The sequence below is a fragment of the Budorcas taxicolor genome, chromosome 10, assembly GCF_023091745.1.
Source record: "Budorcas taxicolor isolate Tak-1 chromosome 10, Takin1.1, whole genome shotgun sequence".
NCBI lineage: Eukaryota > Metazoa > Chordata > Mammalia > Artiodactyla > Bovidae > Budorcas > Budorcas taxicolor.
Window position 1 is genome coordinate 98,380,888 of NC_068919.1, and position 26,316 is coordinate 98,407,203.

Below are 26,316 nucleotides of genomic sequence, written 5' to 3' on the forward strand. Positions count from 1 at the left end.
AGAGATGAACTCAGTTCAAATAGTGACGTGGTTTTAGGCAGATGAACGCTTCTGAGCAATGCTTCTCTCGCTGGAAATCAGTGGCCAGTGCAGTGCCTCGAGCATTTTCATTCTTTATATGAATACCAGTCATATTCCTCACAACATAAAGATTTTAGGAACACTTTCATTGGTAAGGGAGACAATTACTGAATATTAAATATGAAGAGCATCAAAGAAAAGGCAATAATGGGTTCTGAAAATTTCCCACAATAATCCTCTTGTTAGAGATACGAAAATGAATTAAATACCTTTGTTAGTCACTAAAAATACAGTAGCCTTTAGGGGGAGATCGTCAGTGAGCAAAGGACAAATTGCTGTGATCTTGAACAGAGTGGACTGCTGTGAATCAGTTCTGATAGGTGGAGCGAGTTGTAAAATCTTGACTTTTCTTTCAAAGGAAGAAAAATTGTGTTAATAACAGGTGACAAGAACTGCAGTAGTCAGGCAGTTCAGATTTCTTGAACCCGTATATTTTGTTTAAGATGTGAGAAGATTCCAGTGTTTTCAGTTCTTCAGATTTCAGTTTGGTAGCTTAATTTTTGGTGCCTCGGGGTCTTGTTTAGTTGCCAAGTCGCGTCTGACTCTTTGCGGCCCCGTGGACGGCAGCCCACTGGGCTCCTCTGTCCATGGGATTCTCTAGGCAAGAATCCTGGAGTGGGTTGCCATGCCCTCCTCCAGGGAGCCTTCCCACCCCAGGGATGGAACTGGCGTCTCCTGACTGGCACGCAGATTCTTTGCCCCTGAGCCACATGAGAAGCGCAGTTTGAGGTCTGACTTTGCTTAGATGTAGACGTGCGTGCGCAGCTTTATTGGTGTATGCAGCATAGCCGTGACCCCTGGGTCGCGGAAGCTGCCTTCAGGCTGCGCGGTGCCGTGGTGATGAGGAGCCACCTGCATCACGGCTTTGACCCGGGCCTCTCAGTTTCTTGCTGCTGCTCAGACGGAGCTCTGCAGCAGAGGACACGGGAGGCCGAGAAGGCTCCATCAGGAGGCTCTTGTCCGGCCTGCTCTGCCTGCCCAGGTGAGGCTTTGACACTCGTTAGTTGCTTTCCTGTCTGGTGTTTCAAGGATGCCACCAATTGCAGCAGCTGTTTTAAGCCACTCTGGCTGGCCTTTCACGGCAGCCCAGATTTTATACTTTGCAATAAAAAGTGAATTTGCCTCTTAAACAGGAAGAGTGTTGATAGCTTATGAAGTAAACGTTAGAGAAAACCAGTTGTGAACTTTGTGTATATATGACATTTTTTCATCAGAAAGAGAGTTTCCTTGCACAGGTGTTCTAACTTCTTTCGTATTTTGCTCCTGAGATCTGTCAGTAGCTCCCCTACTCCGTTTTCCAGAATACCCATTTCTCGGGTGTCTTGGGTCAGTAGCTAGCGTCTCATTGTGGTCTTCAGGCGCTGCTTGGTTTATTCTGTGTTTTAAGTTTCCGTTAGTTGCTGTCATTTAAAAATTAGATGTCATGGGGGACTTCAGTCGTTAGGACTCCCAGCTCCCGCTGCAGAGGCCTGGGTTCCCTCCCTGGTCAGGGAGCGGAGATCCCACGTGCCGCATAGCTCAGCCCAAAAACAGAGTTTAGATCCCAGATGAAAAGGTGTTTGCTTCCCGAGTCGGGCGGCAGTCTGGTGGCACGAGTGCCGTTTTCTGGCGTCGGCGTCGTTGATGGTGCCGTTTGGCCCGCCCCGGGAGGGGAGGTGCTGAGCAGCACCTCGGGGCCGTGCGTGTACTCTCCAGGCCGCTTGTCTGAGCAGGTCTCCTCTGTGAGGCTTTCTTCCGTTGGACCACCTTACATCTGGACAGCCTCACTCTGATCTGATAAGTGATCCTCTGGGCCCCTCTGGGTCATAGGACATTGGTGATGCTTTAGGCAAAATCTTTTCCTCCCTTTGTCCATTGATGTGAATTTATCACCTGTACCTAGAAAGCTGCGCATACCTCGGCGAGTGGGAACACTTGGTTTTAGACGCTAATCGTCTTCCCGTTCTTTATCACCTCGAGTTTCCAGTTCCCGTTTCATTTTATTGCTTCCCTAGTTGACACTCTTTTCTCTTATAATCTTCATTCAGCTGAAATAATTATGAGGGTTGGCGTTTTCAGGGAGAACTGACTCTTGTTGACCGTCCCTGTCCACTTTCCTCTTCCCAGTGAGAACACTAGTCTGCACCCTAGTAATCTTTTGTAAGATTCTAGTTGTATCATTTGGACTCATTTGTTAGAAGAACATAAGGTTCTAAGACTGGGTATTGAGGGAAGTTTACTAAAGGTGTCATGTCCTGAATTGGTTATATTGAGTGAAAGACTTTTACTTCGTTCCCCTCTGTAGCTGAGCTGAGCGAGCTGAGCGTGGCGCAGAAGCCGGAGAAGCTGCTGGAGCGCTGCAAGTACTGGCCTGCCTGCAAGAACGGGGACGAGTGCGCTTACCATCACCCCGTGTCGCCTTGCAAGTGAGTCGCAGCAGCTTGCTCCTGGCTTTCAGGTCACTTCCTCGGGAGAGCTTCCTTCTGGCTCTTTCCTGTGACCAGGCGTGAGCTTTGTAACTGCGTGCCGCAGCGGCACTTGTGTGCCCTTCAGGACAGCACACACTGGTGTCTGAGGGTGAGGCGGCAGGGGTCGCCTCTCTGCCTCTTGAGATACTGAAACTTCTGGGTTTCTTTGAGGATTCTGTACATTGAAGGAGTAACAGACAGGTCTGGCCTTGGGAGTATAAGATGAAGCAGGGCAAAGGCTAACAAGAGTTTCGCCAGAACACACTGGTGGTAGCAAACGCCCTGTTGGCATAAAATGTTAGAGAGACCTCAGTTACAGAGTAGACGGTGTCTCTTCCTGTCCCAAGAAACACTTCTGCTTCTCATGGTGACTTGGCCTGAGATGAAAGTCTGTTACCCCCCCAGGCTTTGAAATAGGCATTTGTGTCCTGTGTTGATATCTGGCATCATTTAGAAATGGGAGTTTGCTTTTTTTTTGTTACTTCAGTGTTTCTCAACACAAGTAGTGATGGAATTAAGCGCACAACGGACCATCTCTACAAAAAACCATGTGTTTGGGAGATTAAATGTGAATACTATGTTTTGTTTTACAGAGCCTTTCCCAATTGTAAATTTGCTGAGAAGTGTCTGTTTGTTCATCCAAATTGTAAATACGATGCAAAATGTGCTAAGATTAAATGTGAATACTATGTTTTGTTTTACAGAGCCTTTCCCAATTGTAAATTTGCTGAGAAGTGTCTGTTTGTTCATCCAAATTGTAAATACGATGCAAAATGTGCTAAACCAGACTGTCCCTTCACTCACACGAGCCGAAGAGCCCCAGGACCGCCTCCAAAACCAGGTCAGTGACTGCACTTCTGCATTTGAGTGAAGAGGGGAAAGTTTTGTGACTAAACTGAATTAAAAAGAAATAGTTTGAGATCATTGTGTAAGAATCAGTTAACTAGTTTTACAGAACAGGTGTGTCCATTCTGTAGCATTCTAAAGTATTGTATCTTGAGGAGTGAATATTACAGATGTCCCTTTTTTAAAGTGGTTCCCATAAAAACATCCACAAACTGCACTAAACATGATTTTGCAAATCTCATCTCTGCAGTCACAGCAGCAGCACCGCCTTCCAGTAGTCAGCTGTGCCGCTACTTCCCAGCTTGTAAGAAAATGGAGTGTCCCTTCTATCATCCGAAAGTAAGAACTTTCACCTTCCCAAAAAGGAATTTAGTGGCAGCCTGTTCACTAGCAAACTATATATTGTCTTTTTTCTTTCCCAGTTTAACTTTTTTGTTAAGAGTTAACTTCATGGTTTTTAAGACCTTTAAGTTATTCCCTAGTTGTCCCTGAGCCTGTGTGTGGCCCGTTAGGCCAAGTTGTCTGAACTGGTTTAATGTTAGTAGACTAATCTCCTGTGGGTGTCCCTGGTGGCTCAGACGGTAAAGAATCCACTTGCCAAGCAGGAGACCCAGGTTCCATCCCTGGGTCAGGAAGACACCCTGGAGGAGGGCATGGCAACCCACTGCAGTGTTCTTGCCCAGAGAATCCACGGACAGAGGAGCCTGGTGGGCTGCAGTCTGTGGGGTCGCAGAGACTCAGACACGACTGAGCGGCCCAGCGCAGCAGCCTCCCCTCCCGGGAGAGGGACGCTCCCCGCTGCTCGTTGGGCTCCGTTCTTCTTTGCCCCAAACGTGTGTCCCCCTGCCCCACCCTCATGCCAGACCGGAGGCGCTGAGGTCCAGTAGTCCTTACTGACGCCATCTGCAGTCCACATGTGTATCCGCGGTTATAATTGTCTGCGCTAGAGATTGGTCGATGTGGCTCCAGCTGTCTGGCTGCTGGAATGAATCACCTCTCTGAAACGGCAGCCTAGTGACCATGTGAAAGGTCTTCAGTTCCCCAGCTGCGGTAGGACGCAGTTGAGGGTGAAAATGGGGGGTGCTGGGCAGGATGGGCACGTGGCTATTGCACGAACGAGAGGAACTCTATTATATGCTCAGGCTCCGTTTGAAGTTTACCTTGTTACTCTTTGATTAGGATTTTGTCTTGGTGGGGGTTCCTGTTTGAGGGCTTCAGTAGTATCAAAGTCGCCGTGAACAGTCTGTATCTGCTGCCCTGTTGCCCTCATGGGCTGGTTGCTGCCCCGCAGGTCGCTGTGGGTTTCTGCATCAGCTCTGCAGACGTGTTGAAGCTGTTCTCTCTCTGTAGCACTGTAGATTTAACACTCAGTGTACACGGCCTGACTGCACGTTCTACCATCCCACCATTGCGGTACCACCACGACATGCCTTGAAATGGATTCGACCTCAGACCAGGTAAAGGTTAGAAGTAGTTTTTCTAATGTCATTTCAAATGGTTTTCTAGTATATGTAATACTTTCTTAAATTTGTAAGCATACAAATTTGGGGGAAGGATCACTTTTTGTCTGCTGTTCAATTAAAGGTCTTTGGCAAGACAATTCACTACATAAACCAAACTTTGTTTCATTCAGCAATTGTTTGTTTGCCTCAGACTTCCTTTAACTTCTGAACACACTATGTGAACTTAAGGCCTTCAGATTACAAATTTTCACATCAGTTTTCTTGGACATTATTAAACATTGAAATTAAGTTTCAAAATATTTTTACTGTGACCCTTACATTTAAATGCATATGTTCGTATCTTTTATGTACCTTATATAATTTATTCTTTTACAAACTTTATCTTTACATTGTAATCTGTAGAGCAAATGTTGTCTGAAAATACTGAACTTCTATTAACTGATGTTAATTAAAGCAGTTAATTGGAAAACTTTTGGTTTTGTTTATTCAGTGAGTGACACCCAGTCCTACCTGACAGAAGACGGTGGCGTTTGAGAGTTTCCGTCTACTGATGAAAGACGCTCTGCAGAATTTGTCAGGTCTTTGAAACTTGGAATATATTGCTTTCATGATATGAAGTTTATTGCCTATCTGAAGTGTCTGATTTTTCAAGTTTGTAAGTTTATTAAGTGATTTTAACATTGGCTCTTTTTTTGTTGTTTTGTTTTGACTGTGGAAAGACAGTTTAAGGAAAAGCTGAACTCTATTAAAACACTTGAGGCATGTTTGTACACTGCTGTGTTCAGGTATCAGAACTGACAGCGTGGTGCTAGCACTGCTGGTGCCGACGGTCCAGCTGAGGTGCAGCAGTGCCGCGTGTCCAGCGCTGAGTGAGGGGGGCCCTTACTCCGGAAGCTGGATGGCTGCTTTCACTTTCTGGCTCCCCAGAAAACAGGGAGTGGCCCAGAGTGCTGAGGTGGCATGACACAGTTATTCAGTCCTGCTCTTCACAGTGACTGACTACCAAGGCTTTTTGAGTTGAGTGCTGCTTTGGTGAATGGCTCCCAAATGTCTGCTCCCTTGCTTTCTGAGAAAGGGTGAGTGAGGTGGGGCGTGCAGGGGAACATAGTTGGAATGCAAAAGGCAAAAAGTAGCAACAGTTCGTTAAAATGCTTTCATTTACTGTTAACATACACTTTTTAAATAAGTATCTGGGGGATCTACATTATCACAAAATTATACAAATATTTTTTACAAGTATATACATAAGGTATCAGAACAAACTTTAACTCACAAGATTATAGCTATACATACATATTCCCACGTTCTGAAAAATAACATTCTCAGAAATAACTCCACAGAAAATATAGTTATTATTGAAGATAATTTTTTAAATGTAAAAACTAGATTTAAATAGTATATTTTAAATGACAGACTATATAATTACAGAGATCAGATGGGTAAACTGCAAAATAGGACTTAACTTTCGGGATACTGAATGAAAATATAGAGTTTTGTGTGTGGTTTTAAAATTGTTAAGGCAAGAAGTGTCAAATTCTTTAGAATTAAATAACAGATCACTGATTTTTAAAAGACAATGTAGCTTTTTAAAAAGTAAAGCTAAAAGTTGGTTAGAAAAAAAGAGTTAATGCAAAAAGGATAGTAAAGTTCAAAATATTCTAAGGACCAAATTAAACTATAAAAAAAAAACACGTTGTTTGACATGCTTATTAGTCATACATCCAAGGGATAATGAAACTACATATGTGTAAAAGTCCATGTTTGAGATGCTAAAACCTGCAGCCTTGTGGCCATCTCTTTGCTGTTGGAAGAAAGAATTAACCAGTTATTAAACCATCTTTTAAGTTGCACTTTGCTGTGCTTATAAGACTTGAAACATCAGAAGAAGCAAGATGGCACACAGGGCATATATTAAGCCACCGTGTGGTTAGCCTCGGGTGAAATGGCAATTCCACTTCATTCTGAAAAGTTTTACTCCACCAAATCTAAGGTACTTGTTCATTCGAGTGTTGACTTACTTGCGATGCTTTATTTCTACAGAAGAAATTTGTTTTAAATTGTATTTACAGAAATTTAAACAGACTTTTAGTGTCAATGCTCATAAATGGAGTATATTTGTATTCTCATACTTGCACTGTAAAGAAGGTAAACGGGAGACAAGGGCTCAAGTGATTTAGTTCAGCCATTTTGTGAGGAAATAATATGCTGAAATCAGATTTTTTTCTATTTAAGGAGATGCATTAAGAGTTTCATCTTTCAGTTGCTATGGTTTATGGGCAGGCAGAAGTTCACTATAACTTGGTCCAAAATGAACCACCATCAAAAAAGTTCACAGAAAAGGAAGGGAGCAGAGGTGGCTGTGAGTGGCACCAGGGTGTCCGGGCATGCGTTTGCCTACAGAGAGGAGGCCAGCGGTACCAGGGGAGAGCTCAGCTTACAAATTGGGGAGCTCAGTCAGGTACTACCCACGGGAACAACCCTCTGGGTTAAAAAATAAATCTACACGGCCTGTCACGGCTGTTCACCTGGCCTCAGTTGATGGCTGGTGTGAGGACGGCGGTTGTGGGCTGACGACTGAACTCAGCGGGACCGCGTCGGGACACGGACAGCGGGGATTGAGGCCGCCGCACGCTGACCGCGGGAAGGACAACGCGGGGGAAGCAGGTCACCCTATGTGGTTCTGTGATTACGGCCGGAGTTTCTACCCGGCGTGTAATGAGACTGGAATTTCTCTTTAGCCAGAAGCAGGTAAACTTGACCCAAGGAACATCTGAAGCTGCAACCGCCTCAAATAGAGGGGAAGTGGGGTTCAGGGGAATTTTTAGCTTTATCAATTGCTCTTTTATAGTATACATGAACAGAAGCTTTAAATATTAGTGTTTCATCAAATTGGGCTTAATTTAGGAGAATCCACTGACACGAAAATGAAAGAAAATGATCTTAATGTTTCAAGCTTCTTAAAGGAACAGCCCAGTCAGTCCTTCAGACGCAGCTGTTCAGAGCTCTAAAACGGACCAGGTTCAGTCACTGGTTGGGCTTTCATGATGTAACTTGGCCTTTTCTGGTTTTCATATTTACAGGGTATTGCACATAGAAAACAGATAACCAGAAACCTGAAAGGCTCTCTTACACTACAAAGATAATTAACACATGAAAATAAAAAGTCATAGGACCAATACAGCATCTTAAACTTCTTCATACTTAGAAAAATATATTTTTAAATAGCAGTCTGCATAATTTCCAGTCATCAGGAAACTACAAGTGAGCTAAACAGGAAGTTCCTGAATGGCAAGTACTGGTCTTTGGCAGCATTTAAAGTGAACAGGAGTGAAGATCTCAGAGTTCAGCCCCAGTCCACCAAGAAAGGGTTGTCACAGACAAGTTTCATAAGTGGACCGATATTCATTCCTTTTGGAAGTCAGCCTATGGGGTGGCATACGTTAAACAAGTTTTTCCATAGAAAAAAAGGCTATAAAAATTTTATTTCAAGAGTTACTAAATTGTGTAACTTTGTAAATGTGAATTTAATGCTTTAGTTTACATGGTAAATGTTTCTATTAGCCTGCATCTTTAAATACTCAGCATTCTCTCCCAGTTAAAATAGTACTACTGTCTAAAACCTTAAACTGTACATCACTGGAAATGATTGTTTATCGTACTTTTCCATTAATGAGGCTATAATCATGTTTTACTGTTTGAGTTACAGGGATGAAATCTGGACGTAAGAGTGGCAGCTCAAAAATGAAAAAGTAGTGATCGTAAACTACTGACTTGGGATTTGCTCTTGAATTTAAAACTTTCAGGAGAAAAATGTCCTTTATAAGTGGGAGCTTATTAACGCTTAGGAAGCATTATATTCTCCAGTAGACCTCGTGTATATTTTTTTAGGGAAAATAATGTTTGCCTTTTAAAAACTGTGATCCTTTAGGGTGATGGTATATTTCCTTATGTAAACACAAAGATAACATACTAAACAGTTGAATCTTGGAAAATAAAAATTAAAAAAAAAAAAAAAGTTTTGCTAAAAAAAAAAAGAGGATGAAAATTATCCAAGTTGGGTTTTTGAGGTTTTGGTTCATTTTTTTGAGGAGCTCTGTCTCCCAAACCTCCCCAGCAGGCCTGCCAGATCTGCACACGCCCCAGAGTGGGGTCTGGCTGTCACCATCAGTTCATTTAATCCTTTCTTGACATGGGATTACCTGGCAGTGTGTGGATTATGGACAGTTACCTCGTGTATATTACAAATATTTTGAACCGATCAATCTTCATTTTGACAAGTTTGGGCATTTTATCCCTGTTTCAATCTTAAGTTAGCACCACTTGACTGTGCAGGGCTTGGTTCTGATTATTTTTTCCGCTTGTGTAGTCCTGCTTTTCTCAAGGCTGTTAATTTACAGAATCTTATCCGTATCTTTCAGTGAGGCATATGTACACATTTCCAGACGAATAAACTGCAATCAGAAAAACAGCAGTGAGTTCATGATCTTTCTAGATTCTCAGAACAGTTTTTCAATTAAGCTTTCAAATCATACATGCATAAAGTTTTTCCTTTTTAAGTCCTTTTAGTACACAGTATACAAACTCCAAAGAGCCACCTGGTTTTGCTACCTTAATGATGTTGACTAGCTGAGTCCATACAAGAACCTGTCAGAAGAAGTGATTAAATCTCTTTTAGTAAGTTGGCATATCTTGGGCTGAGAAAGTCACCAACCTGCAGTCATCACCGCCAGCACTAATAACATGTCGATCACCGCTGGTAAATCGAATGTTTGTCACGTGGGGTGAATGACCCAAGAACCTTTTGTGTTTTGCCTAAAAAACAATAAAGAACAAGGCTCAGCGTGTGTGATAAACTCTGAAGTCAAAGGTTTCTGTCAGGAACCACTGTCTCCATCACAAAGACTGGAGAGAGTCAGCAGTTTGGACCACAGCTATTGATTAAATGCTTTTTCAGAGTGATGGGTCTGCGTTGAAAAGCATTTGCAGTGTGGTAACAGATGGATTAAAGGTCTGGTAAAAGGCTGAGTGCAGCTTTGTTAGGATAGTTTGAGAAGATGGCATGACTTGAGGGCAAGGGGAGATAATTTCTAACCACTTATTTCAGAGTAATGGATTTAGGAAGTTTGGAAAAAAGTTTAGAATCAAATTTCAAAATATTTTCAAATCATGAGATGACAATATATTTTAGCACATATTATGTGGGAAAATGTACTAATGATTAAAAGTACATTGGGGGTAAAGTTACATAAACTACTAAACCCAAGATAAACTTACAAATTTTTCAGGACATGGGAAGTCAAATAACTTAACCATGCCAAAGTCATCTCCCGTTACCAGGCTGATTCCTGAATGAGACACACAGGCACAGTTGACATCCGCTTTCTCAGCGTGTCTGGACCAGATTCCCATAACTTCATCTCCTAGAATACTACAGAGAAGGAATAAAAAAAACCCACCATAGCAAACACAGGTTTACCATCCTGAAAAAGTTTTATGGTAATTAATCTCTAAGTACCTAATTATGTTATTTAGATATAAGAATAAATTATGAAAAGGCATTACCCGGAAGCCTGAGTTTCTCCTGGGATGTGAATCCCCCACACATATACCTTTTCTTTTTGAAAATTTACAGTTTTAAGGGTTTCTAGACTAAATCTTTCAAAAATTCAATTAATACTTTACAATAGCTGACAGAACTATTTTAAAAATTAAGTGTTTATGTTACAGGAATTTGATGGTATCTTTCATTTTCATTGATTATTACTCATGGTTAACAGTTTCACAGCCAGCAACTTTGAACCCACTCATAAGGTTTCATTTCTAACAGCTGCTATCAATAACATTCCTACAGAAAGAGAAATAATACTATTGCCTAACAATACTCAATACATGTTTTTGTTGGTTATTAAACCTACTTAAGGAAATATCATGATATCTTTAAAGTCACAACTTTGATTTCCTTTAATTAAAAGAACTGATATAGAAACATATTTGATCAAGAGGGGTCCCACCCTGAGTATATCATTTTCTTAGGAAGAATTCAAGATGGTAACAAAAACTTAAAACTCAATTACTTTCCCTTGGGAATGGCTCTAGCTGTTCAGAAATTTTCTAATTTTCCTGACTTTCAGTTAGTTAGTTCTTCCCTTCTGAATACAAGAAATATTTACCTAGTCCATGTAGCCCAAGTAATTCTGTCAATGGCAGCCTGATCCGTAAGATGTTTTCCTGAAGGCACTTCATAGACATGCCGTTTATAGCAACCAGTGGAGACCTTTCATAATATTAAAATGGAACAAGAATCCCATCATGTGAGAACTAAAAATCCAGAAACAGTTTATAGTATACTGGCAAAATGCTGTTTGATTTACACTTCTAAAATAATTAAGACTAAAAGATGAGAATAAAAGTCTGAGCAAAAAAAAGGACTCAGAAGAACAGATTAGTAAGGAATCATACAGAAACCGTGAACAGTGGTAGTGACGAAAGGCAAGAGTTGAGCTGGGAACGGGAGTTTCAAAAGCACTAACATGCAGAAGCAGAACTGAAGTGCAGTGGGCGCTGTACCTGGAGATGCCTGCTGTCTGCAGAGAAGTCCATCTGAATGACGAAGCTGGGAATGTCTTTGCAGTAGCTGATTCTGTTAAGGGTGGGGCCCAGTGTTAGGTCATAAAAATCCACTGAATTCTCACTGGAACCCACGGCTAGAAACCGGGAATCTGGACTAAATCTGAACATACGACAAGAGATGACATGCAAAGATGCATTAGACCACATGAAATACAGCAGTGTGCACATTCAAGGGACCTCCCTAGTAGCTCAGGGGCTGAGAATCCACCTCCCAGTGCAGGGGACGCAGCTCAGATCCCTGGTCCAGGAACTGGAATCCCATGTGCGGGGCAGCTCAGCCCGGGCGCCACAGCTAAGGCCCCTTGAAGCCACATCAACTAAAACAACCTCAGACCAGTGACTCTTCCTGTTTAGTCCTTAGTAAGTATTCAAGATGAGTGTGTGTAATACGGCCTCAAACAGATTTACCTGATAGGCAAAACAGATTTTGTAGACTGATACCGTATTTGTTTTACATGAAACAGGTTTATATTTTACGTCAGTGTTAAGTGATTCCTCATTTCATCTTTAAAAATATCTCAGCTTTTAAAAAACCACTAACAATTTACATATACTACTTGGTTACATAATTCAGTAAGATAGGGTTCTTTTATCTGTGAAGGTTGTATCTTAACAGCAAGGGACACAGACCAGCTTAACTCATGTCAGGCTGTTAGATGAAGGGATACGACTTGGAGTTTGGAAGAAGTTATTTTTAAGTAAAATACTATCTGCCACATAAATACACTAAGTACTGTTTGCCTAGTGATCACGTGAAGCCATGCAGTTCGGTGTTTTGAAAAGGCTCTGGCGGTCTTGCTGACATACCTTCCGAACACTGGAGGGCGTAGGGAAGCCATAGTTACTGTTTTATATACTGACATCCTGAGGAAGGTGTCAAATGTAAAAACGGTCTTACTGGTAAAAGAGAGCAAGTTTTGACAGATCCGATTCAGTAATCTCTGCTGATGACACAAGTGCTCAGTAAATAGTGTGCACGTGTGCTAAGGCTGCTTCAGTCATGTCTGACTCTGCGACCCCATGGGCTATAGCCCCCCCAGCTCCTCTGTCCACGGGGGTCTCCAGGCAAGAAGACCGGAGCGGGTGGCTATGCCCTCCTCCAGGGGGGTCTTCCGACCCAGGGATGGAACGCAGGTTGTCTACATTTCGGGGGCTGGCAGGTGGGTTCCTTGCCACTAGTGCCCCCCTGGGAAGTCCCGGGTTCAGTAAATGGTAACCACTGTTAACAAAAACTCAAGCACTGAAAAAGGCTCCAGAAGAATTTTAATTCAGATTCTGGAGCACAGATGTTCACTGACAATGGATTAAAGGAATGAACTGTATACTCAGTAGAGATTAAGAGAAGGTGTTTGAGGTTGAAAGTTTTATTTTCTAGGCTTTGTAAGAGATGTTAGGGGTTTTAATTTTCCAGGTTTTTTTTTTACTGTGCCGTCTGCTTGTGGTACCCTAGTTCCCCGACCAGGGACTGAACCCAGGGAATTCCCTAACTTCCCAGGCTTTCAAAGGGCAGGTGAAAGATAACTCTTGGTGAGATGAGCTTGCTGGACATGTGTTCCTCAAGCATCCCCGAGGACTTGCTGTCACAAGGTGCTGTGGCTGATGCCCAGCAAACTCATGACTCAGTAAGGAGAAGCAGGCACGCACACGAGCAGCCACGTCTCAGCGCGCAGTTTATGGTGGGGTGAGATGCTACAGGCACCAAGGACCTTTTCTCCAAATTCAAGCGGGATCACTTAGAGAATACCCTAGGTATCCCGTTCCGCTGGTTGACTGACCTGATGTCGTGGATCGCACACCGTCTGTCTCTCTTCTTTCCCCATATCTTCAGGGAGCTCACAAGTAAAATGATAAATTCTCCGTTTTTCATCCCAATGGCCACCATGTCCCCTTCCGGGCTGTAGCAGACGGTACGAGCAGCGTGTCCCAGATTCACTTTGTTCAGCATCTTCTGCATCAGAACCAGGGGGGTCAGAGAGAACGACATTAAGTAGAGAACTTACAAAGTCAAGTCCCCCAAATCCTCCACACAGTTGTGAACTCGCTAAGTGCAACTTAGGACTCTGCTGCTTAGAAACCGTAACATCGTTTAAAAGCTGCACGCACTCTGTCAGCAATGTCCCAGAGCCTCACTGTCCCGTCTTCCGCAGCGGACAGGAAGAAGTCCCTGGAGGGGTGGGTCGCGAGTCCCCACACAGGGCCGTCCACGTGCCCGCTCACCAGGACGTTACACGCAGCGTTCTTCTCTCCAACTTCAATGATTTCAGCGTTCCTTGTCCCTACCAGTATCTTGCCCTGAAACACAAGTGGGGCCAAAACAGTTACTGGACCACCACAGTTGCTGCTCTTCGCAACCTAAGGATGACCTGCTGACCTATGTGATGCTTCGACTCGCAGTAGGAAATACACACACCCTCCTCGGCCTGCAGCGGGGCTGCCTCTGATAAGCCCATCATAAGGTGAAAATGTCAGGAGTGCACTTCACACAGCTAACCTACCAGACACGGCAGCCTGGCCTACCTTACACACGCGCAGGATGCTTAGCTAAGCCTATCCACAGCAACGTGCTGGACGGCTCGTGTTGTTTCTCGAGTACCGTCCTGAAAGTGAAGCACAGTGTGACTGCCTGGGTACAGACAGTCGCTGTAGGTGCACCGACTACTGATCCCTGTGAGTGCGTGGCTGCCCGGGAGCTAGGGTGAGCTGTGCTGCTCCGCGTCACGGGAGGGCCGGACCAGAGGTCGCTGGCTGGGGACGAGCAAACTAAACATTCGAAGTATGCTTTCCACCGGATGTGTATCACTCTTGCACTATCTTAGAATCGAAAAACCTTAACTTGCAGACACTCAGTATGTCTGGTCTTGTTCCCAGTTACTCACATAAAGCTCCTAAAAGTGAAAGTCTGACTGCGACCCCGTGGACTGTAGCCCGCCTGGCTCCTCTGCCCATGGGATTCTCCAGGCAAGGACACTGGAGTGGGTTGCCATGCCCTCTTCCAGGAGACCTTCCTGACCCAGGGATCAAACCCAGGTCTCCTGCATTGCAGGTGGATTCTTTATCAGCTGAGCCACCGGGGAAGCTTCTAAAACCCTTGGAGTTCCCCTGGGTGGTGAACAAGATGGGTACCTTTTATGTTAATAAGGTGACATCTGGACCTCACGTAAGGGGGGTGGTTGCCGGCGGACCCAACCATGTGCTTAGGAGGTAGCCTGGCAGTTTCACTCTCTATTTCCCACACCTCGGGGATGGGAGAGGGGCTAGACGACCAATAGTGAACGAGTTAATCAGCCAAGACTGCACAAGAAGCCTCCCCAATGGCCAGAGTTTGGAGAGCTCTCAGGCTGCTGAGCAAGGGGAGAGGCAGGCTGGGTGGCCTGAAGCTCCGCCCTGCCCCACGTACGCCACCCTGGGCAGCTCTGCGTCTGGCTGTCCCCGAGCTACATTCTTCACAGTGAATTGCTGATCCAGTAAGGAACACGTCTCTTGAGTCAGTAAGCCGCTCAAGCGAGTTAACTGAGCCCGAGGAGGCGCTGTACAACTCTCTCACTTAGAGCCCGTGGATCAGGGCACAGGTGACGGACTGGTGTCTTTAATCCAAGAAGAGCTGTGGAACCTCCGAATGACAGCTGACCAGAGGTCCAGGCAGTAACAACCTGGCATCTGAAGGGGTGTGGGGCGGGCCAGTCTGGCAGGACTGAGCCTCCAACCTCCTGTGGAACCTGACGCTTTCTCTGGTAGATACCTTCAGGATATGGTTGAATTTATGGACACGCTGGAGAATTCCTTGGTGCTGTGTGGGAAGCACTCCTGAGCTCAGCGTCCACACACTGGATCTGCATCCAAAACCAAAACCACCTACTCTCAGAGAACTTTTTGCCTGGACTAATCTAAGCAAGCCAGGCATTAGTTCACGCAAAGCTTTCTATGGCCAGAGGCGCACCCAGAAGCACTCGGCCAGGCGTTAGGCCACGCTGACCACCGCGTGCCTCGCTTCTCCAGCATCCAAGTTTTGACGCTGACTGTGATATCTCAGTCTGAAAACCTCCAAAGAGGAGTAAGTGCATTGGGATATGGGAAGAAAGTATTGGATTTTAGTTAAAAGTAACTGTAAATAAAAGTACGCATACCTACTATTTACTAGACTAAGGATAATGCATGTGTGCGTTTTGTAAACACACTTATTGTGAGTGCATGCGTGTTTATGGTTTTTAGAGCAATGTGTGGTTTTTCATCAAATGGAGACAGCTGACTTAATCAAAACGAGTCAACTGGCAAATTCAACTGTCTACTGGAGTGGATTCAAGAAAACGAGGAGCTATATAAATACAGAGCTCAGGGAGCAACTTCTTGTCTTTCTGCAAAGAAAGTAGCAGAGAAGAGGCAGGGATACTGGACTGTGCATCTTTTCAGCGCTGTCCATCGAGCTGCAGGTGGGAGAGGCGCCGAGTGCCCGGCTCCCCGCCGGCGCGCACCTTGCCTCTGCACACGGAGCGCACGCAGTCGCTGGCTTGGCCCGTCTCCAGCCGGAAGGCGCGGCACCGCCTCAGCTCCTGGTCCCACAGCTTGACGGCTCCTCCCTCCTTTGACCTGAGGAAAGAACCGCCCAGGCCAGAAGACGCGCTTACTGTTGGCGCTTACAGATACTTTTTATTATAAACGAAGACTAAACTACAAGCAGAACGCTAAAAGATGCTCCAGTCTTTGCATTAAAGATTCTATGGCAATTTAAACACACACTGGGTCTCAAGCATTCAGTTCAAGCAAATTCTATGGAAATAAATGTTTCAGATGTAAGCATCAGTCTGCTTAGTCTGTCCTCGCCATATATACCTTTTACTCTCATAATACTTTTTAGTAAGGAAATGTGTGAAATGATTCTTTTCTTTTTTTCTGGCCATGCCATGTGGCTTGCGGGATCTTAGTTCCCCCACTAGGGATTGAACCCAGGCCACAGAAGTGAAAGCATCAAGTCCTAACCACTGGATCTCCAGGGAAGTCCCCAAAATGACTCAATGGTACGAGGAAAATGGAAATGTAAGGTTAGATAATAGGATTAGCAATGGTATGCTACAGAATGTATTTTCATGGCCCAAAGGGCACATTTCTCTCCACCTATTATTAAATATGCCACAGCTGAATCGGTTACTAGTGAGTAGAAGTGTGCAAGGCTAGCTGAGGTTTGGAAGCACACGTGTCGCAGTAACACGTGTAAAAGGTCAGATGTAGCCTATTTACGGTTTTGCTTTTGGAAGAGGTGGAAAATGTATTCCTTTCTTTTCTGCTAGACGAACTGTCTTAGGACAGAACCATACTCCTGCAGCGCTGCTACAGTCTTCCTTTACGTGAAAGGCCGACGCTGCTGCGTGTTTGTGGGTTCTTTCAATGCTGTCTAGGAATGCACTTATTTCCTGGTCTCATATACATTCCACTTTAACAAGGCTATGAAGGTATTAGTAGGAAATCAATGGTAAGTATCTCGTTTCCACTGGGAGATTTAAGTTACTCAGAAAAAGGCCTTTCTTCAGACTTACACTTTGAGGTCTTGTCTTAACTTTATCTAACAAGTCTGCCTCGAGCACAAGCAAACCAGGCTAACCCTATTTCTGGCACCCCTCATCCTTCTCTAGTCCGGCGGCGTGCGCCCCAGCCCTTAGTATCCAGTCTGAACAGAACAGAAAGCAGTCAGGATGCATCCCAAACCCAACGACAAGGATCCCCGCAAAGGTCACCAGCAGAATGCTACTCAGCAAGTATTTACACAGGCAGAGAGACATGAAAATCAATTCCTAACCTGCAGGATAGCTACCCATGAATATTCCAAAAAATGATCACCCCAGTTGCTGGAGCCTACATTTACCTACAATGTCAAAAAAACTGGGAGCGATTTAAGGCCAGAAATAAGAATCATCACGAAGGCACTGTTACAAAAGGCAATAAAGGAGAAGCACTTGAGGAGGAAGGTCAGAGAGGCTAATCCCCGTGACCCTGACGTAACTGCGAACCACAGCGTCATGACGCAGGGGTGTTCAGTGAGGCTGCGAAAAGAAAGGGGACTCACGGTCTCTCCTTGCCCCCGGTGACGATCAGCCCGTCTTGAAGGGTGGTGTACATGGCAAACACAGGCCCGTTGTGAGCTCTGGCCACGATTCTACACAATATGTGGTCTTTCCACACACACACATCTCCACTGATGGTACCTGTAAACGTCAAGTTATTCTGAAAAGGAGTGGGGAAGGGGAGATAAACTCATCAAAGGTTCGGCAGAGTCAAACAGCAATTCTCTATGCAAGCATGAGCTGCGGTCACCCTTTTGATATGAGGAGCACGGATGGCAGGAGAAACAGTGGGGTCAAGGGTCAGAGACCCTGAACTCAAGGCTGTTAGGGCCGCCTTCTTTTCCACGCCTGCTGCCTATTAGCTGGAGTAACCTTGGTCGAGACTTCTAACCCCCGCCAGTGTCAACTTTTCACGTGTGAACTGAGAGCATTCACACTCTCTGAGTTCCCTTTGAATTAACAATGCTGTGATCCTGGTTTATTTCACCCCTTTGAATCGCTTCCCTCTAGTTCCCCAAGGAGTTAACTTCAAAGTCACTAGTAACCCAGAGTGGAAAAAAGAACAGGAAGTGAAAATAACTTTCATAATAGTTTTGATAGCTTTGATAAAATATTTTGTCATGGAAGGTGAAACTTATCTGTAGCAAAATAGTAGTTTTGCAGTTGTATATGAAAATTAACATTTCCCATGATTTCTTAAAATACTAAAGTCAATGCATTTCTGCATGAATCCAAAAATAAGATAAATCTGTTAAGGTACCAAAAGTTTAAGAATGCTTTAGATGATTTCAAAAATTTCAATCTTGATATAGTTCATTTATGCAAAAACAAGAGAAATCAAATCCTGCATTATTGCTATTTTGTCTCGATTTAACTTCCCTTTTAGAGCAGCTTGTGTAAGATCCTGCTCCGAAAACAATATGGAAAGAACCAATCAGAAAGTAAGATTTGAATTATACCAAAAACAGACTTTCTTTCATCTTTCTGAGAATACTAGTTTGTATGTTTAATTCCCCTGCAACAATTTAATATTATTTCAAATTCCTCATATTTATGCTTAATCTCTGTAACTCACATTTGGAAAACGATGATACTTGTCATACGAGAGCATCTTAATTTATGCCTCATCTGCGACTGGGATGTAAACACTAGCATTTTACCTGCCCTGCTCTTCACCTAGCCCCTAGCATGGCGGTGGCTTAGTGGTTAGGTGGTTTCCAACTCCTGTGATCCTGTGAACTGTAGTCCGCCAGGCTTCTCCGTCCAAAGGGTTTTCCAGGCAAGAACACTGGAGTGGGTTGCCATTTCCTTTTCCAGGGGATCTTCCTGACCCAGGGATCAAAACCTGGGTCTCCTGCATTGTAGGTGGATTCTATACCAACTGGGCCACGAGGGAAGATTAGAGGATATTCAAAAAGGCTTAAACTGAGTCAGTTCAGTTCAGTCACTCAGTCGTGTCCGACTCTTTACGACCCCATGGACTGCAGCACGCCAGGCCTCCCTGTCCATCACCAACTCCCAGAGCTTGCTCAAACTCATGTCCATCGAGCCAATGATGCCATCCAACCATCTCATCCTCTGTCGTCCCCTTCTCCTCCTGCCTTCAGTCTTTCCCAACATCAGGGTCTTTTCCAAGGAGTCAGCTCTTTGCATCAGGTGGCCAAAGTACTAGAGTTTCAGCTTCAACATCAGTCCTTCCAATGAATATTCGGGACTGATCTCCTTTAGAATGGACTGGTTGGATCTCCTTGCAGTCCAAGGGACTCTCAAGAGCCTTCTCCAACACCACAGTTCAAAAGCATCAATTCTTCAGTGCTCAGCTTTCTTTATAGTCCAACTGTCACATCCATACATGACTGCTGGAAAAACCATAGCCTTGACTAGACGGACCTTTGTTGGCAAAGAAATATCTCTGCTTTTCAATATACTATCTAGGTTGGTCATAGCTTTCCTTCCAAGAAGTAAGCATCTTTGAATTTCATGGCTTCAGTCACCATCTGCAATGATTTTGGAGCCCAATAAAGTCTGTCACTGTTTCCATTGTTTCCCCATCTATTTCCCATGAAGTGATGGGACCGCATGCCATGATCTTGGTTTTTTGAATGTTGAGTTTAAGCCAGCTTTTTCACTCTCCTCTTTCACTTTCCTCAAGAGGCTCTTTAGTTCTGCTTTGCTTTCTGCCCTAAGGCTGGTGTCATCTGCATATCTGAGGTTATTGATATTTCTTCCAGCAACCTTGATTTCAGCTTGTGCTTCATCCAGTCCAGCATTTCACACAATGCACTCTGCATATTAAACAAGCAAGGTGACAATATACAGCCTTGAGGTACTCCTTTCCCAATTTGGAACCAATCCGTTGTTCCACGTCTGGTTCTAACTGTTGCTTCTTGACCTGCATACAGATTTCTCAGGAGGCAGGCTGGGTGGTCTGGTATTCCCATCTCTTTAAGGATTTCCCACAGTTTGCTGTGATCCACACAAAGGCTACAGCATAGTCAATGAAGCAGAAGTAGATGTTTTTCTGGAATTCTCTTGCTTTTTCTGTGATCCAACAGATGTTGGCAATTTGATCTCTGGTTCCTCTGAGATCTAAATTCAGCTTGAACATCTGGAAGTTCTTGGTTCACATACTGTTGAAGCCTAGCTTGGAGAATTTTGAGCATTACTTTGCTAGCCTGTGAGATGAGTGCAATTGTGCGGTAGTTTGAGCATTCTTTGGCATTGCCTTTCTGTCGGATTGGAATGAAAACCGACCTTTTCCAGTCCTGTGGCCACTGCTGAGTTTTCCAAATTTGCTGGCATACTGAGTGCAGCACTTTCACAGCATCATCTTCCAGGATTTGAAACAGCTCAACTGGAATTCCATCACCTCCACTAGCTTTGTTCGTAGTGATGCTTCCTAAGGCCCACTTGACCTCACATTCCAGGATGTCTGGCTCTAGGTGAGTGATCACACCATGGTGGTTATCTGGTTCATGAAGATTTTTTTTGTACAGTTCTTCTGTGTATTCTTTCCACCTCTTCTTAATATCTTCTGCTTCTGTTAGGTCCATACCATTTCTGTCCTTTATTGAGCCCATCTTTGCATGAAATGTTCCCTTGGTATCTCTAACTTTCTTGAACAGATCACTAGTCTTCCCCATTCTGTTGTTTTCCTCTGTTTCTTTGCACTGTCCACTGAGGAAGGCTTTCTTGTCTCTCCTTGCTATTCTTTGGAGCTCTGCATCCAGATGGGTATGTCTTTCCTTTTCTCCTTTGTCTTTTCTCTTCTTTTCTCAGCTATCTGTAAGGCTTCCTCAGACAACTCTTTTGCCTTTTTGCATTTCTTCATCTCGGGACGGTTTTCATCATCGCCTCCTGTACAATATCACGAATCTCCATCCACAGTTCTTCAGGCACTCTCTCAGCTCTAATGCCTTTAATCTCTTTGTCACTTCCACTGTCATACTTGAATGGTCTCGTGGTTTTCCCTACTGTCTTCAATTTAAGTTTGAATTTGGCAATAAGGAACTCATGGTCTGAGCCACAGTCAGCTCCTGGTCATTTTTTTTTTTTTTTGCTGACTGTATACAGCTTCTCCATCTTTGGCTGCAAAGGATATAATCAAACTGATTTCAGTATATGGTGTGATGATGTCCACATATAGAGTCGTCTCTTGTGTTGTTGGAAGAGGGTGTTTGCTATGACCAGTGCGTTCTCTTGGTAAAACTCTGTTAGCCTTTGTCCTGCTTCATTCTGTATTCCAAGGCCAAACTTGCGTGTTACTCCAGGTATCTCTTGACTTCCTACTTTTGCATTCCAGTACCATATGATGAAAAGGACATCTTTCTTGGGTGTTAGTTCTAAAAGGTCTTGTGGGTCTTCATAGAACCGTTCAACTTCAGATTGTTCAGTGTTAATAGTTGGGGCATAGAGTTGGATCACTGTGATGCTGAATGGTTTGCCTTGGAATCGAACAGAGATCATTCTGTCGTTTTTGAGACTGCACCCAAGTACCGCATTTCAGACTCTTCTGTTGACTATCAGGGCACCTCCATTTCTTCTAAGGGACTCCTGCCCACAGCAGCAGATGCGATGAACACTGCCCATTTTGTAACAAAACATTTGCACTGATTTGCACTGTTGCTTCAAACATAATAAAGTCAATTAGGACTAAAATGCTTATCTTCAAGTTTATTTTCCACTGGGAATGGGCAATTGATTAAATAAGGAATTTTATATGTGAAGAAAGTTAATGTGTATGATTTAATAATGTCAAGCATTTGAGCGTATACATTTTTCATCAGGAAAGAAAATTACTGGTCTTGTATTAATAAACTCCATGATATTTAGCTGAAGTTTGACATGGCATAATGAGCATTTTCAGTGGTGTTTTTCCTCAAAAATGTAAGTTTTAAAATTCCAGAATTATACTTTTCTTCCTTCAAGTATTACACACCCAACATAAATACTTAAAGAAAACCAACTTAGGTTTTTGATGCACCAAAGGATTGAAAAACCCTGGCCAGGACAAGATATTAAAGGAAAGAGAAGTGTCTTGTAAACCAGAAGTCCAAGTGGCACGGGGCTGGGGAAGAGACAGCCTTCGAGCACCCTTCCTAGGAAGCCAGGGCAGGGCTGTGCTCGCGTTCTTCCCCTGATGAGATGCGGGCCCCGAGCACTTCCAACCTCAGGATAAGCAGTGAGTTAAGACAACAGGAAGCACAGGAAATCCTAAACCAAGCACCCTCTTAAACACTGGAAAGTCATACGTCACAATTTGTCTTTTATTCTGACAAATTATTAGGGCCTCGGAGACGGAGGGTGACAGAAGGTTAAGGACAGCTTTTGGAAATGGCCACAGCCCAAGGACTCAAGTCTCCATGGTAACCTTTCTCCCTCATTCACTTTCTTTCCCACTCCCTGACTTCTCAGAGTATCAGAACTGGAAAGATGAAATACAGGTAGGACCGGGACACAGGCTAGAATTAGTGGACTACAGTGCCATACACACCACACCCACGTGGCTCATCTATCTAAGGCGAGAAAAGCCCGAGCAGTCCAGTCTGGGTAATTCACAGCTACACGACCACAGGCAATTGAAGAGACATACTGCACCAAACGCAACAGCAAGCATGGTCTGCATCCGCGCGTCCTCCAGAGTGCTCAGGAGCCCCTTCTTGCTAAGAAGAGCTCTTCCTGCCAGGGTCCAGAACTTGACGTGCTTTACTCCCACAGAGACAAACTGGGAGTCTGAATCTGGCCGGAATTCAGCCACAAAAATACGCTGGTTGTGACCAGCTCTGCTGGCAATTTTGGCACCTAAGAAAAAAGACACAACAGAATTTTCCAGGTGAGTGTAAGAACTAAGCTGATTTTTTAAATAGGATTAAGCAGTTACTGAAAACATATAGCTCAAAAAACAAATGCTTATGGAAAGAAAGCCCAGGGAATTACCTAGCAGTCCCGTAGTTGGGACTCGGCACGTTCACTGCCAAAGGGCCAGGTTCAGTCTCTGGTGGGGGAGCTAAGATTCCACAAGCCTCATGGTGCAGCATCCACTCCCCGCGCCCCCCCCCCGCCCCCCCCGCACACGGCCTGTCCCTTGCACTGCTACCTAGCAATCATGTGACAGATGATTACTAGTGCCCAGGGTCCTTTTTACACATTTTGCAAGTGACGTATGACTCGAGGAGAGCTTCAGTATAATTCAAGGGGCATTTCAGACTGTGGGAACCATCATCTCTCTTCTTTTCTGTGCAGCTCTATGAATTTCACTTTTTATTTTTCCACAGTTCAGGTCGTTCTCTCTGCGCCCATCAGGTCATGAATTCACAGGGAAAGGGCTCCCACAGTTCAGGCTCCTTTCCACTCGTTCTCAGGAAGGGTGCTTCTCTGGGTGGGCCAGCTGGAGCTTCGGCTGAACCCAAGTCCCTTTCTCTCCAGCGTCCTTCTTTTTCTCATCATTTTCCTTCAGGCATTTCGGGAAGCTATCCTGGCTCTCAGTGTGTTTAAAATGCTCAGTGCACACATTAATTCCCTTGGCAAGAATCTTGCCCCTGTTTCTTTACAATAAAGTCAGACAGCATGCTGAGTTACACTGCAGCCTCTCCCATTCTGCCATGGTGTCATTTGTGGGGCATTCCATTTTGAACAGTATCTGTTCCCTTGATATCTACACTGTCACCTTTATCCTGGACTTGCAAGCGTGTGGCCAAAGGACTGGCACAGGGCCCCGCTTTCTGAGAGCCAGAGAACAAGCAGCAGGGGCCTCTCCTCTCGCCCTTTGTGCTGCTCATGCTGGCGAATTACTGGAAGACGGCAGTTCTGGCCGAAAGGTGAATTTCACTTTTTATAACAAAGTTTTGTCTGAAGTGTATTCAGGTAGTATTACCTTATTGCTCTTCCATTATCACTTACAACATAATTCATTTCCATTCTTCAGTAAGATCCTTTCAGTTCAGTTCAGTTCAGTTGCTCAGTCGTGTCCGACTCTTTGCGACCCCATGAATCGCAGCACGCCAGGCCTCCATGTCCATCAGAAACTCCTGGAGTTCACTCAGACTCACGTCCATCGAGTCCGTGATGCCATCCAGCCATCTCACCCTCGGTCGTCCCCTTCTCCTCCTGCCCCCAAACCCTCCCAGGATCAGAGTCTTTTCCAATGATCCTTTATAACCAACCAAAGAATAATTACAAGACCCTTTCATGCACAATTTCTTACTGAAAGGAGAGAGCAGTGAATCATTTTTAATATTAGTAACTCAGTAATTTATGCTTTGTTTCCAATTTCACTGGGTTTTTAAAGTGGAACCCACCTACAACAGCTTTGTATGCGTACTGAGTAGGGCTGTAATGAAAAACGGTTTCAATCAACAAGTTAATACAAATATGAAATAGAAAATTCATTTCACCCTATACTTATTTATTTATTTAAATTACAAAGAGAAAAATCCTACCTTCTTGCCATCTCCAAATGGTAACTGTATGCTCTGGGTCTAGCCCCACAGAGAGCAGGAGTTTCCCAGTAGCACTGAAACTGACTGAACACACCCCCTTTGAATGGTAGCATCTTAGAATGGACAAAGTCTGCTTGTTCACGGCATCCCAGATGTGAATAGACGGAGCTGTGGCTAAACAAAGATAGCATCCAACAGCTGTAATACGCCTGTTACAGATGTTTCCATTGCTAAGGCTGACGCATACTTATGTCTGAAACATGGAAAAAATACATACCAAAGGACTGTATACTTAATAAAAAATAACTCAAAACTAAGACTAAATTTTAAAAAAAGGAAAGGAAAGAGAAAGGAGAAACAGGGAAAAAAAATACAGACTACTTCCTCAGGCTGTAGTCCAACGGCACTTTTGAGAAAATAGATTTTAGACAAACAAATTAGGCAATCACAACCCTAAACAACTTTTCCCAAAAAATGCATGTTCTAGATACATGTTGAGTCTTTATATAATTATGTATATTATGGAGAAATATGCAAACATTACACAATAATCAAATACCAAGATATATTTAGTACTTATGTTATATGAAGGAGAGACTGAAAGAGAATACAAATTGTGAAAGGCAACAGGTAGGAAATCACATGAGTAGGTCACAAAGGAAATTTTCAACCGAAGAGACATACATCTGGTAAAAGCTAAGTGCATATCACTCTATAAGACAGTATTTTTTTAAAAAAACAGGATTTTATGGGAGAAATACAACGGCTTATCCTTTTAAAAATTATACTTTTTCTTTGTAGCCATTTTTACTGCTTAAAAAGATTTCCCAGTTCTCTGGAATTTTTACGTTAAAAAACCATAGTTTTGAACTGTTCTTTTTTCATGAATTGCACCCTATAAAAAGAAACAGACTTATGTTCAGTCTCAGAACACAAGTACTTTTAGTAAAATAATACATGAAAGTGCATTTGCTTCAAATTATAAATCTGCTACAAATATTGCAAAAATAGAGAAATATTACATAGTGACAAGCTGTCTTAAAATCACTTGATGGAGAAAGAAATTTTAGTCTCTGAAGAAAACAGTCTGATAAATTTAGACTATATTTTACACCATCTACAATTTATAGTATACAATGATAAAGCTGACAGTTCTTCACACAAGGTTACAATATATTAACCCTGGGAGTTGAATTTGAAAATTGTTCAAAGATTTATGCAACTGCAAAAAAATAAAACCAACATGGAAATAGACATAAAATTTTACCACATAACAGAGCATTTATGTGTGAAAAACTGACCACAATAATTTAAGCACTGGACTAAAATTAGAACGTTCCTCATTCAATAAAGGTGAAAGGATATGAGGAACTGGTCAACTTAATTCAGTAGGAAATGCTGGTGATTTACACACACACACACAATGGAGATCATTCTATAATTTTTTGCCAGTGACAAATATTAAACAGGTCTTCTATGATACAGAAATGCTTTTATATCTATAAAAAGAAACTCGGCAATCCATATATGGTATTTGTCTAAATGTGATGATGTAGCTAATGGATTTTTAAGAAAGAACACTCAATATTCTCCAAATTTAATATTTCATAAATTACAAAGCAAGTAACTTTCAGTAAACGGAATTACTGAACTTTTCAAAGTTTTCCTTAAAAAACCAAATGAGATGGTAAGAACTTATACCAAGAATTTACATCTTAAAACATATAGGCAGGACTATGTTATGAGACTGTTACACATTTAGAGTGCTCTAAACTTACATCAGTAGCAATATTTAAGATTTAAATTACTGGACACTCTCAAGGCCTGCCTTGCTGCTAAGGCACTTCAGTTGTGTCCG

The 26,316-nt window shown here is 43.4% G+C and overlaps 2 protein-coding genes across 5 annotated transcripts in view; one reads left to right on the plus strand and one right to left on the minus strand.

Moving 5' to 3' along the window:
* ZC3H14 (zinc finger CCCH-type containing 14) overlaps nucleotides 1-5,600 on the plus strand; it is a 39,686-nt gene extending 34,086 nt beyond the window's left edge. For all 4 annotated transcript variants that reach the window (XM_052647243.1, XM_052647245.1, XM_052647244.1 and 1 more), the window contains 5 exons: nucleotides 2,366-2,486; nucleotides 3,233-3,369; nucleotides 3,625-3,713; nucleotides 4,725-4,831; nucleotides 5,328-5,600. In XM_052647243.1, the coding sequence (XP_052503203.1) occupies nucleotides 2,366-2,486; nucleotides 3,233-3,369; nucleotides 3,625-3,713; nucleotides 4,725-4,831; nucleotides 5,328-5,334 (461 nt within the window). In that variant the 3' untranslated portion in view covers nucleotides 5,335-5,600. The remainder of the gene's footprint in view (nucleotides 1-2,365; nucleotides 2,487-3,232; nucleotides 3,370-3,624; nucleotides 3,714-4,724; nucleotides 4,832-5,327) is intronic.
* A 3,651-nt stretch (nucleotides 5,601-9,251) lies between these two features.
* EML5 (EMAP like 5) overlaps nucleotides 9,252-26,316 on the minus strand; it is a 151,301-nt gene continuing 134,236 nt past the window's right edge. Inside the window, exons 34-44 of the mRNA XM_052646355.1 lie at nucleotides 24,459-24,632; nucleotides 22,613-22,821; nucleotides 17,523-17,680; nucleotides 15,937-16,051; nucleotides 13,571-13,759; nucleotides 13,243-13,415; nucleotides 11,405-11,567; nucleotides 11,008-11,111; nucleotides 10,112-10,265; nucleotides 9,549-9,649; nucleotides 9,252-9,288 (exon numbers count right to left, since the gene is read on the minus strand). Of these exons, the coding sequence (XP_052502315.1) occupies nucleotides 9,252-9,288; nucleotides 9,549-9,649; nucleotides 10,112-10,265; nucleotides 11,008-11,111; nucleotides 11,405-11,567; nucleotides 13,243-13,415; nucleotides 13,571-13,759; nucleotides 15,937-16,051; nucleotides 17,523-17,680; nucleotides 22,613-22,821; nucleotides 24,459-24,632 (1,577 nt within the window). The remainder of the gene's footprint in view (nucleotides 9,289-9,548; nucleotides 9,650-10,111; nucleotides 10,266-11,007; nucleotides 11,112-11,404; nucleotides 11,568-13,242; nucleotides 13,416-13,570; nucleotides 13,760-15,936; nucleotides 16,052-17,522; nucleotides 17,681-22,612; nucleotides 22,822-24,458; nucleotides 24,633-26,316) is intronic.